This window comes from Octopus sinensis, linkage group LG1, assembly GCF_006345805.1.
Source record: "Octopus sinensis linkage group LG1, ASM634580v1, whole genome shotgun sequence".
Taxonomy (NCBI): Eukaryota; Metazoa; Mollusca; class Cephalopoda; order Octopoda; family Octopodidae; genus Octopus; species Octopus sinensis.
This window is the reverse complement of record NC_042997.1, coordinates 14,658,635-14,672,476: the sequence shown is the minus strand read 5'-3', so window position 1 is coordinate 14,672,476 and position 13,842 is coordinate 14,658,635. Positions and strand designations below refer to the sequence as shown.

At 35.4% G+C, this 13,842-nt stretch overlaps 2 protein-coding genes across 2 annotated transcripts in view; one reads left to right on the top strand and one right to left on the bottom strand.

Annotated features, from left to right (window-relative positions):
* Window positions 1-13,842, bottom strand: part of LOC115218554 (nose resistant to fluoxetine protein 6-like) — a 66,470-nt gene that overhangs the window by 2,229 nt on the left and 50,399 nt on the right. The window contains exons 12-15 of the mRNA XM_029788454.2: window positions 13,539-13,665; window positions 8,953-9,139; window positions 2,107-2,249; window positions 1-13 (exon numbers count right to left, since the gene is read on the bottom strand). The exon at window positions 1-13 is cut by the window's left edge and continues 2,229 nt beyond it. Coding sequence (XP_029644314.1) covers window positions 1-13; window positions 2,107-2,249; window positions 8,953-9,139; window positions 13,539-13,665 — 470 coding nt within the window. The remainder of the gene's footprint in view (window positions 14-2,106; window positions 2,250-8,952; window positions 9,140-13,538; window positions 13,666-13,842) is intronic.
* Window positions 1-13,842, top strand: part of LOC115214562 (solute carrier family 66 member 2-like) — a 221,412-nt gene that overhangs the window by 174,750 nt on the left and 32,820 nt on the right. The gene's annotated exons all lie outside the window — the stretch shown is intronic.

Genomic DNA, 13,842 nt, shown 5'->3' with positions numbered 1-13,842 from the left:
AGAACAAGAATGTCTGAAAAAAAAAAAGAAAAATACAAACAAAAATAAGTATATACATATTTTGAAAGAAAGATATTTATATATATATATATATATATATATATATATATATATATAAATAATTTGAATGGAGGCAATACCAGTGGAAAACTAGAGGAACATGACCTATTATCCAATAGAATATTCAATATATATGTGTACTTTCGACATTAATAAATCAATATAAAGTTCAAGATAATATTAGTATTAAAAACATACAAGTATATAAATATTTAATATTTAAAAACACACAACCATTTTAAAATATTTAAAAATACGTAGGCATTTAAAAATATATAAACACATAAATAGATATAAAAAACGTCGATATTATATAAGATAAAAACTTAGGTATTTAAAAATATTTTAAAATATTCATAATATATAAAAATATGCAGGCAAAATATAAAGCATCAATTATTAATTCACACGATAAGATACAAGGGAATAAAATTCACAAGTTACAACATTGAGTCCAGTGGAAAGTTTGAAATTATAAAACATTAAAAGTATGTCCTTTTAATGTTTTAGAAAGAATAAGTCCTGGGGTCAATTTATTCAACTAAAGGTGGTGCTCCAGCATGGCCACAGTCAAATGACTGAAACAAGTAAAAGAGTATAGTACCCAATGTATCTTTTTTTTTAGATTATAGCATGTTATTTGGAAGAAATTTAACTGCTATTTTTTGCAAGTTAAGTGACTGTCTAGAGCAGCAGTTCTCTACAATGGCTCCCAGGGCCACATACAGCCCTCAAGCATCTTTCCAGTGGCCCCTGACAGTCTTCCTTTTATAAATATAATAATTTTTTCTTTAATTGACTTGTTTTATTTATTTTTTTGTGCAGCCCCTAAAACAAAATCCAGGTTTTGAATCTGGCCCTGATTTTAAAAAGGTTGAGAACCATTGGTTTTGAGGCTCCCTCATTCACTCATGATATTTAGTTACACATTCTTATGTTCTGAATCTAAATTCCACTAAGGTCAGCTTTGCTTTTACGCCTCCTAGAGTCAATAAACTAACTAGTAGTCAAGAACTAGAGTTGATCTGATTGACTAATATATATATTCAAAATGTCTTTTCTGAAACAGCTTGCAGCTGACTTGGTAGAAGCCCACAATATTATCCATCATCTTTCCAACAATAACATTCACCATCTCTTTAAATTCAGTACCTCTACCACTCATGGTCATGCTAATCAAAAAAAAAAAAAAAAAAAAAAAAAAAAACCCCAGCACAGCCGTGACTTCTAGAAAATTTTTCATGCTCAGAATGGTTGAAGCAAGTCATCTTTCAAAATTTCAATGCTTCCAGAAATTCACCTGCACTACTCCCAATACGCATGTTCAACCTTATTTTTTAGGACACTTAATATTCACTTTTTTCTATTTTTGTGTTTAATTCTATGTACTTCTAGCTTTCATTACTGCCTTTCTTTACTTGATTGGTATATCTACTCTCAGTCCCCTCTTTTAAACTTTTCTGATGAGTTGTAGTGCCCCTGAGCATTGTGTCCAATAAGATTGTAATATGTATGAGTAATATGTATCTGCTATTTTTAGCCATTTGAGCTACTGCACAGAATCTCTGAAATAGGCTCACCTTTACTATTGTTGGTATTGTTTCGGCTCAGATCAACTCTAAATGAGCAAACAAGTGATCAAAATCATTCTAGTTGTGATAATCCATCTTATTTAGTTAGAATTAAAAGTAATGAGCTGGTAGAACAGTTAGCAGGCCAGACAAAATGCTTAATGGTATTTTGTCTGCCTTTTGGTTCTGAGCTCAAATTCTGACAAGGTCAACTTCACCTTTCATTCTTTTGGAGTCCTTAAAGAAGTACCAGTCAACTGACTTCCCCACTCTCCTCAAAAACTGCTGGTCCTGTGCCCAAATTTAAAACCACTTAGTTAGGATTACATTATCCAATGAGTTCTTAACTTTTTTCTAAATGGTAGTGAGTGGTTTGAGGGAAATTTGGCTGTTGCTTCTAGTTTGGTGAATGATCCTGCAGAATCTTCCTAGCTATTATTGTTATTTGAGAAGATGAACATATTTATGTACTCACAGCTAAAACATATGTCAGGTGGAGAGAATAGCGTTGGTTGAGATAAAAGTAATACATCATAATTGGATGCACCAGATAAGCACAATATGTCAAACGGCTGAGGGGGATGAGTGCTTTCCATGACAAGATAGTGTTCACATAACCTGAAATGAAATAAGAAAAAAAATCAATAATTCCATTGAAATTATTTATAGAAAATATTTTTTTGTCCAAAATAAAAAAAAAGAAAGAAGGAAAAAAATAATAAAATTGGCAATCAACAATAGGAATACCAATAACAAGAATGATGATAATATTGGGTTGTCCAGAAAGTTCGTGCCAATTTATAGTAGCTTACCTTTCGACTTATTTTAGAACATGGTTGAGTCCATAAAATAGGATTTGACTACACCTCCATTTAGAGCACAGTTTAAGCTATCTTTTTGTGGAAGAAGGTTTATGTTCCTATAACCTGTATTAATTCTGTAATCCTTTAAAATGGAAGAGAAGAAAGTTCATTTTCGGCACTTGATGCTTTGGGAACCAGACAAAAATTGCTGCAGCTTGGCTGGGATGTGTTACCCAACCCTCCATATTCATCAGTTATTGCTCCTTCGGATTTCCACTTATTCAGGTCTCTGCAGAATAGCCTAAATGGTAAAAATTTCAATTCCTTGGATGATGTAAAAAGATACCTTGATGAATTCTTTGCCATGAAACCACCTCAATTCTGGGAAGAGGGTATTTTCAAGTTAAAGGAAAGATGGAGACGCATTGTGCAACAAAATGGTTCATATTTGGTTGATTAAAAATGTAATGGCAAGTATTTATTGACCTTTTTCTTTCCTTTAAAAATCAGCATGAACTTTCCGGACAACCCAATATTATAAATAAGTCATATGTTTACTATCAGGTATGCAAGAACCTAGACTGAGTGTCTGCAGCATTTTGTTTCATTCCTCACTTTATTCTGTGTTCAAATTCTATCAGGACTGACCAGAGCTGGCACTGTGCTCAAAACCAGTGGTTCTTAACTGGGGTCTGTATGACTCTTGGGGATCCATATAAGATTTTATTGGTGAGATTTATGTGCAATAAACTGGTTATTCTTCTACAATACAAAATATTTAAATTTTTCTAAATAATTCATAAGAATGTTTAATTATAAATTTTTTTTTAGCATTAGATAGCTATGAGGGTCCATCCAAATATAATAGGAATCAAAGGGTTCCATAGGTCAGCAAAATAGTTGTGAAACACTGCTCTAACTGAAATAGACAATCATCTGAGTGCTATAATCTCTGAGCTGTTCACTATCTCTGAACAACTGAGACAAAAATTTCTAATCCAGTTAAAAGTATGGAAACTTAACAAAAAGAACAGGTGAGTTGACTCTCAGGAACAAAGTGGGGGAAGATATGGGGGTGATGAGAGGGATGTCGATGTGTTATGACATTTTACAATGTGAAGCATTTTCAAATTCCCTAAATTAAAAGATTTATTAGATGATCTATCAAGTTGAGTAAAAAGTAAGCAACGTTTTCAACCATGAAGAATTTGTACCAGATTTTTGCAGTGTTTTGAATTTTTTTTAAACATTTAAAAAAAAATTGTCTGATAATACAGACATAGACTTGCCCAAATTAACACTGGTTTCTATTTTCACTGTTGTTACAATCATCTGAAATGGAACTGTCAAAGTGTGATATTTGAGCTATTTTGCTATTCAACTTCAAAAAAGGACGTAAAACAGTTGAAACTGCTCGCAATATCACCGAAACGTTTGGTGAGGAAATGAGCAGTGAATGGTCAGCTTGAAAATGGTTTAAATGATTTTGCAGTGGAGACCTGAGCCTTGAAGATTGTGAGCATAGACGACGCCCATCTGTCATTGATGACAGCCAATTAAAGATCGTCATTGAGCAAAATCCATGTAAACCACTCATGAACTGGCAAAAGAACTAGCCAGAAAACTGCCTGCAACCATTTTCATGCAATCAGAAAATAAAAAAAAAGCTCAACAAATGGGTATCACACGATTTGAATGAAAATCAGAAAATGCGCAGATATGAAATTTGCTCCTTGCTTCTTCTCTGTAACCAGACTGATCCATTTCTCAACTGTATTGTAACTTGCAATGAAAAATGGATTTTGTACACAAATAGAAAAATGTTTTTTTGCAGTAGTTAGGCTAAAATGTTCTTTGAAAAACATGAGCCACCTTTATCCATCACTAGGTCAAGTTCTAGGTGTGGGGCAGTAGCTTTTATGCCTCGGTGTCCCTGAAAGTTATGCCAGCAGTGCAAAACCTCTTGGTAGGGCCACCCAAGCTGGATAGTTCAAAGAATAAAGTCCAGATTAATATGGATCACCTCTTTCCATAGGGCAAAAATAGGATTGCATAGGTAAGAGAGAAATGGTATTTATGAAGCTGACTTGTTCTTATATGTTTTGGAAAGGAAAACATCTTTGCTGCCAAGTTCTTGAATACTCTGATGGCTTATGAGAATCACCTACTGAATTGTTAATTTGATTCATTCACAGGTCACGTCTTGCCTAGGAAAAACGAAAGTTACAGAAGCATTGATAGCAATTCAAAACCAACAACCTGGGAGAGGAAGGCCTTCCCTCAAGTTGAGAAAAATGAAGAATTGTCATTGATGGCCTATACTCCTTAGGGAGTGGAAGTGTTTAAGTAGTAGTAATAGTAGCTGTTGGTAATCACCATTATAAATTAGTAGGAAACACACGCACTCCTTAGGGAGTGAAGTGTTTAAGTAGTAGTAATAGTAGCTGTTGGTAATCGCCATTATAAATTAGTAGGAAACACACACACACACATGCACATCTATATACGCACACAGGAAAATGTGTGATTAAATTGTTTCAGCTGTGGGATCAGAGCCAACATTAAATATTGATGATAACAATATGGGAAAGCATGAAAAAACAAACAAGACCACATAAAATGAATGACAAAATATTAAACAATTCTTTCTATTATAGGGACATGACTTGAATTTTTGGGAAGTCAATTTGACCAGTTGGTTATATCAACACCAGTTCCTAACTGGTACATGTTTTATTGACCTTGAGAGAATGAAGAGGGAAAGTTGACCTCAACAGAATTTGAACTCAGTATGTAAAACTGGAAGAAATGCCATTAAACATTTTGCCTTATGTGCTAACGATTCTACCAGCTCATTGCTCTTGCAATAAATTAAATCTATAGCTGCTGGTATGGCTGTGTGAATAAGAAGCTTGCTTTGCAATCATGCGATTTCAGGTTCAGTCCCACTGCACACCACTTCAGACAAGAGTCTCCAGCTATAACCCTGAGCTGACCAATGCCTTGTGAGTGAATTTAGCTGATGGAAATTGTGTGGAGGCCTGTATATACATGCATGTAAGTATGTGTGTGTGTGTGTGTGTGTGTGTGTGTGTGTGTGTGTGTGTGTGTGTGTGTGTGTGTGTGTGTATGTTTGTATGTATGGTGTTGAGTCACTATCAGAACTATCAGAGTCACTATATATATATATATACATACACACATATCAAAACTGATCTCCCTCGTACTGATGCCATGAAAAAAGCACTCAATCCACTCTGCAGGATGGTTGGTGTTAGGAAGGGCACCCAACTGTAGAAACTACAGCAAAACAGACACAGAAGACTGGTGCAGTCTTCTGCTTGGCCAACTCCTGTCAAACTGTCCAACCCATTCCAGCAAGGAAGGTGGATGTTAAACGATGATGATGATGATGATATATGTCTTTTTGTTTGTGTTTGTCCCTTCCTTCACCACTGCTTGACAACCAGTATGGTTTGTTTATAGCCTTGCAACTTAGCAAAAGAGACTGACAGTATAACTACCAGACTTGAAAAAAAAAAAAAATAAGCACTTGGTGTTGATTCGTGTGACAAAATCCTTTCAACATGGAGCCCCAGCATGGCAACAGTCCAAATGACCGAAATAAGTAGAAGATAAAAGATAACGATAACAATTATTTTTTTTTTATCATGGGACAAATTAGATCTTAATCACTAGGGGTTCCCAAAACATAACGAGCACAATTTCAAAAGTAATTATAGAATATTTTGCAGCTATGAAAACACAATCAATCACATTGGGTCTGCTGTCCAGTCTTAATGGAAATGGAATATGGAGATTTCTAACATAGGCACCAATTTGAAGAAGAGCAAGGTTTTGATAACGAGACTGATACACACTGACCACTGTGTCAGTAATGATGTTGTTTTAAATGGAGTGCATAGGTTACAGGTTCAGCCCCACTTTGGCATTGTGGTACCTTGGGCAAGTGCCTTCTTCTATAGCCTCAGGTCAACCAGAAGCCTTGTGAATAAATTTTATTGATGGAAACTGAAAGAAGTCTATCCTGTCTGTGTATGTATGTATATGTATATATATGAGTGTGTGTATGCATCTATACACACACGCATACATACATATATATATATAGCATTAGTAAGGGTATCCAGCCATAGGAACTATGCCAAAACAGACAGGAATGCTGAACAGCCCTTCAACTGGTCAGCTCCTGTCAAACCGTCCAACCCATGTCTGCATGGAAAACAGATGTTAAATGATGATAATAATGATTGATACACACACACGTATGTATGTATGTATATGCATGTATATATGTCATTATTCAGCTTATTGCAAGATTTCTTTCCAATAGAAAAAGAACCAGTTTCTAACCAAGATACAAGGTTCCTTCATTGGAATTTCAACACCAACAACAGGGTATTTTTGTGTGTATGTATGTATGTATGTATGTATGTATGTATGTATGTATGTATGTATGTGCAGATTTGTGTTTTATGTATGTATTCTCATACATATAGTTACATATCTAGACATGCTCTTATATCTTTAAATGATAAACTTCTGGAAAATTTTACAGATCTTTACAGTTCCATTGATGGATTGGATTTCTAGTCTTTGAATTAGCTTTCTCCTTTCTGGTTTTGAGAAGCCTAATTTCTCGAGATTGGTATTTAGGCAGTGTTAAAATCTCAGGGCCCCAATAATTACAAGTATAAACCTGAACTTGTAATCTAGATAGAGTATGTATGTATGTATGTATGTATGTATGCACGCATGCATGCATGTGTCTCTTTGCCTTGGCATTGCATAGTGGTTGTGAATGAGTCTCAGTGTTACACAAGTGAAGTCATTCATTTGTAATCTTCCATGTAAACATTCATGGCCCTGAGGAAATATTACCTTGCTTGGAAACAGATGTGGGTTGGAAACAGGAAAGGCATCAAGCTGTAGAAAATCAGCCTTAACGATTTCCACTTGACCCATGCAAGTTTGGAAAAGTTGATGTTAAAATGATGACGACGATGATGATGATGAATACAATAAAGATGATTATAATAATGACGAAAATGATGATGATGATGGCAACAACATTGATGACGATGATATTGATAATGATAATAATGATGAAGACAATGATGATGAGGATGACATAAACAGTCATGACTAGATGCTATGTCAGCTTTATGGCATATCGACAGAAAAAGAAAATATAAAAAAAAAAAGATGATAGAAATACAGAGAGCAAAACATCTCTGGGAATTATGAAGTGACTATTCTTTGGGACATGTTAATACCTCTGGGTAAATTTCCCATTCATTATTGTCAAATTCCATTAGGAATAATCATGTCTCCTAATTGACATATCAATTCTAATGGATAACCTTTTATGTCTGAATAAAGTGGAGAAATTGTCCAAATATAGAAACTTGGAAACAGAGGCATTGAAAATGTTGAAGAGTGAAATCTGAAACAATCTCCATAATAAAATAATGCCTTGGGAATGATTAAAAATAAATAGATAACCACAACATCATAATTTGTATGAGTATGCAACAAATAGAAAATAACATTCCACACTTATTAAGCTGAGTATTCTGAAGACAATGAAAAAAAAATACACATAAAAAGCAATATGCTGCACATATGGCAAGCACAGGCACAAGCAGAGCTATGTGGGTAGGAAGTTTACTTTACAATACATAGTTTGTGGTTCAGTCCCACTGCACTGCACCTTGGGGAAGTGTCTTCTGCTACTGCCCCAGGCTGACCAAATACTTGTGAAAAGATTTGATTGATAGAAAAGCTTGTTGCATGCTTACATGTATTCATACAAACTCTCTCTCTCTCACACACACAGAGTTACATATATGTGCATGTGTGCATGTATCTGAGTATGTTTACATTTGCAGTTCTTCAAATGTTGATAAGCTACAAGTGGTGATGTTGTTGTCATTTCCCCTGTTGACAAATTGCTTCTTGTCTTTGTACTTTCAAAGACAAGTGGTATAAGAAATCATTTGTGTTCTTGAGCAAGGCACTTTATTTCACGTTGCTCCAGTTCACTCAGCTGTAGAAATGAGTTGCGACGTCACTGGTGCCAAGCTGTATCGACCTTTGTCTTTCCCTTGGATAACACTGGTGGCATGGAGAGGGGAGGCTGGTATGCATGGGCGACTGCTGGTCTTCCATAAACAACCTTGCCCGGACTTGTGTCTAGGAGGGTAACTTTCTAGGTGCAATCCCATGGTCATTCATGACCGAAGGGGGTCTTTACCCCCTTTACTAGAAAAAACAGGTATAGGTTAACAACAAGAAGAGTTTACATCTGTAAAACAATGCTTCAATAATATATATGTCTAACCTCTTCTAACATGGAAAAACACAGATGTAAAATCAAATGAAATTAAAAGTGTACAGAGCAGCATTGTATATCAACTCTAGAAGGAAGTAAGATAAAAAAAAAATGATCAAACAACAACAATATTGGTAATAATGATAACACTAATAATTCTTACCTCCATAACCAGTGCAACATGCGTAAATAACCCATCCAACACACAGGCCCCATACACTGCGATTGGCTGTTGTATAGAATGATGCTGTATCTTGAGTCATTGCGTACCCATTATTGAGATTGTATAAGCCATAGAGAATGGAAACGGCAGATATTGTAGCCATCATCCATAGAACTGCACAAACATACTGCAAAAAAGTCAAATATATATATATATATATATATACATACACACACATAAATGATTGAAAAAAATGAATGAAAGCAGCTGTCAACACATTTGGTTAGCGTTACATAAATTTTTAATAATTTAAAAGAAATTCTCTCCACTCTGGCTCTGAATATCTGATGCGATGGACCTGTCTTACGTCCACAATTAAGTAAAACTGTTATTAACTATATGTATGAATGTATGTGTTTGTGTATACATACATACATACATACATACATACATACATACATACATACATACATACATTAGTATCAAACTAATACACCTACTTGTTTATACACCTGTCTTCGTCTTTTGTTTTTCTGTAAATTAGGGAGTGTAAATGTGCACCCACGTAAAAAGCACCCACTACACTCACGGAGTGGTTGGCGTTAGGAAGGGCATCCAGCTGTAGAAACATTGCCAGATCTGACTGGGCCTGATGAAGCCTTCCAGCTTCACAGACCCCAGTTGAACCGTCCAACCCATGCTAGCATGGAAAACGGCCGCTAAATGATGATGATGATGATGATAGGGAGTATAGCTCCAAACTTACAGGAAAAATTCAATTTAGTATTAAATCAAATTTCACAGTATAAATATATAAAATACATATGAATATATATCATCATGATCATCATTTAACGTCTGTTTTCCATGCTAGCATGGGTTGGACGGTACAACCGGGGTCCGGTAAGCCATGGAGGCTGCAGCAGGCTCTAGTCTGATTTGGCAGTGTTTCTACAGCTGGATGTCCTTCCTAACGCCAACCACTCCGTGAGTGTAGCGGGTGTTTTTTACGTGCCACTGGCACAGGAGCCAGAGCAGGCTGGCAAACGGCCACGATCGGTTGGTGTTTTTACGTGTCACCGACACGGACGCCAGTCGGGTGATGCTAGTAACTGCCACGCTTGAACGATGCTGATGAACTTGATTAATTATAGTTATATTATTTGCTATTTATGTATTGGTTTATGTCTATCACTGTTTGAGTTGCATAATAGTGGTTTTATCTCTAATTCATATTTTATATATATCTTTATATATAAAAGTGAAGTTGTGTGTCTGTCTCCTACGATTTAGATTCCTAACTACTCCCACATTTTGCGGTGCAGTTTAACCAAATTAGGTTATAGTCGTGATTCAGATTGAGCCCTTCTGGGTATTAGCGTGCGTCTACAATGAGTCTACGATTAAAAAAAAAATTACCATCATTTTTTTTCCCATTTTAATACATTTTTTCGCTATTATATAAGGGAAGTAACTCTCTAAAAATGTCTACGATGAGTCTACGATTTTAAAAAAAATTTATCATAATTTTTTTTCCATTTTTAATGCATTTTTTTGCTATTTTTTGGCTATAACTCTCTAAAAATGTTTATATAGTTATTTCCCTTACAAACCCGAGCAACGCTGGGCGATACTGCTAGTATATATATATTATATATATATATAAAAGACCAAAAGTGTATGTACGGCACTATATGTATATATAAAAAATCAAAACAAAAAATGGAGCAGGATCATAACAGGCAACAATACAACATTCGGACAGTAGGTGATACAAAAAAGGACAGGGAAAAACAAGGATGGGACATTTCCAAAGACTCTAGTACTCTTAGCTTAGATTTCCTTGGTGCCAGCCAGACTAGAGCAGTCTCGAGATTAACTGGCCGAAACTGCGAAGATGATCTGCTTCTCAACTGAAGACTGAAAGCTCCGAATGTCCCGTCCTTGTTTTTTTCTGTCCTTTTTTGTATCACCTACTGTGCGAATGTTTTGTTGTCGCCTATTACGTTCTTGTTCCTTCTTTTGTTTTGATTTTTTTATATATACACTAGCAGTATCGCCCGGCGTTGCTCGGGTTTGTAAGGGAAATAACTATATAAGCATTTTTAGAGATGTAAAGTATAATAGCCATCTCAATATGGTTAACCACAAAGGGGGTGTGTTACTGTAGCTTTTTACGTTCTGAGATTTAATAATACATTTTTAGAGAGTTACTTCCCTTATATAAACCGAGCGAAAATGCATTAAAAATGTGAAAAAATGATGGTAATTTTTTTTTTAAATCGTAGACTCATCGTAGACACGCGCTAATACCCAGAAGGGCTCGATATGAATCATGACTATAAGATACCCGGTTTTGGTTAAACTGCACCGCAAAATGTGGGAGTAGTTAGGAATCTAAATCGTAGGAGACAGACACACAACTTCACTTTTATATATAAAGATATATATAGCACCGTACATACACTTTTAGTCTCTTTTGGTCTCCTGTATGTAAGTACATACATGTATATCTAAATATCTAAATTCTGTATGACTCTTATTCTTTCCTTTAGCCCCTTTCACACTTTCTTCGTTCCTTCCACTTTTCTTTTTCTCGCTCTCACCCCTCTCACATTTCTTGGTACTCCATCACTTTCCCTTTTCCTTTAACTCAGTCTGCCCCCTTTTTTTTTGTCTCTTTCTCATTCCTCCCTAATTCTTCAATCACTCTATCCACTACCTCTCTCCTCTCCTTCCACATGACTGGTGTTTGGCCAAACCTGACCTTTCTTGGTTCAACTACCAGCTATGCAGCATCTCTCATATTTCTTCCCATGACTTTCATCTATCTTCCTGCCATAAAGCTTCCCTTCCATACACACCAGCTTAATTAATTTGTTCTTAGTCAAAAGACACCTGTTGTTTTATTTGTAATTGTATACCATTTCTCTGTTTTTTTTTCTTTTCGTCCTTGTTTTTGTATGCATTCGCTTGCTTTCTTCCAAAGAATCTAGTACTCTTAGCTTAGATTTCCTTGGGGCCAGCCAGATTAGAGTAGTCCCAAGATTAACCGGCCAAAACTGCAAAGACGATCTGGTTCTCGACTGAAGATTGAAAGCTCCAAATGTCCTGTCCTTTCATATATATATATATATATATATATATTTGTAAAAAATGAAGTTCGAAAATGCTGCTGTATTATACAATTTTTAATTTTTATATATACATTATAACATGTTTCAGTTCCTGAAACATGTTATATATATGTGTGTGTGTATATGTATGTATGTATGTATGTATGTATATAAGTTAGTTGGTTTCCATTTTTCTATGCTCATCTTCTTTCTTTATTCTTCACTCTGTTTCAGATTGGTTTTATTACCAAATATAAATATTTTTGCATATTTATGCATATCAATGGCAATACCATAAAACTTTGGGAACAGAAGCAGTTGTTAGATGGGATGCAGTCTATTTGCATTAAATTAATGAATAATAATTGATGTAAGTCAATTGTTGTTCATCAGTACTTCTCCATTTTCTGTTTTCTTTAGATTTTATAAATGTGTATATATATATATATATATAAAATTTGTGAAAATGCAGGCTGGAAAGCAGAACATTTCCCAATTGAAGTTGGATGTATAGGAATCGTTGGATACAGTGTGAGGCAACTGTTGTTATTGTTAGGTAAACACCACCATGAACAATATCCAAACTACAGTAGAAAAAATTAGCTACTGGATTTGGTTAAAAAGAGATGATGAGCAATGGCTAGAAGATTATTGAGCTACATTTGATAACCAATTGATCTAGCAAGCAGGGCTTCATGTTAGTGAGGGTGGCAAGGACAATGATACCTATTTCTTTATTACCCACAAGGGGCTAAACACAGAGGGGACAAACAAGGACAGACATAGGTATTAAGTTGATTACATCGACCCCAGTGCGTAACTGGTACTTAATTTATCGACCCCAAAGGGATGAAAGGCAAAGTCGAAATCGGCGGAATTCGAACCCACAACGTAACGCAGACGAAATGCCGCTAAGGATTTCGCCCGGCGTGCTAACGTTTCTGCCAGCTTGCCGCCAAGGACAATGATACCATCGAGTGGTAAGCTCCAAAATGGTACACATTCTCTCCTGATGACCCCATACACTTGCTGGTTTCTGGTATGCATAGCTTTCAACTGGTAGCACTTACATGTGCAAGTTGCTTGCTGCTGATAGTCTGTAACAAAGGTTCTCAACCATTTTTTATCTTTGGTTACAATTTTATTCTGGTGGATCCCCATAGCCATTTGATGCTTAAAAACCAATTTTATAGATACATTTTCCAAAATTGCTATTTTGTTTTTTTCGCACATTAACTTGTGTTAGTTAAACTATGTAAAATGTTAGAGAAAGAAACCTAGCTGTTTCTTGCAATACATACCAATACATACATCTAAAGCCAAAGTTTTTAGGAGGCCATAAATACTACTGTAGATCCATAATTTACTATTTTGTTGCATGGACCCTCAAAAATTCATATGGTCTCTCAGGGGCCATGTGAACCCTGGTTGAAAACCCCTAGTCTGTACAAAGAGTAGCGTAACACTTACACGATTCATCCTCATTTTGCATTTATTTTTGTATAGAAGATAGCCAACGAGAATTCCAATGAGATATGGCCCGATTCTGATGTATGGTTTGACATAAATATCTGTGAAGTACTTTTGGCTGATGTCACTGAAATAGATATATGCACATATTGACTAAAAATTCAGTAATATTTTGAATATATATATAAATATACATAGCTAATCCAAACATGAAAACACAAAGAGAAAACACAACAACGCGTGGACGTGGAACAAATATAGTATTATTGGACGCTCAGGAAGGAGGGTTTAATGTTTCGAGTGG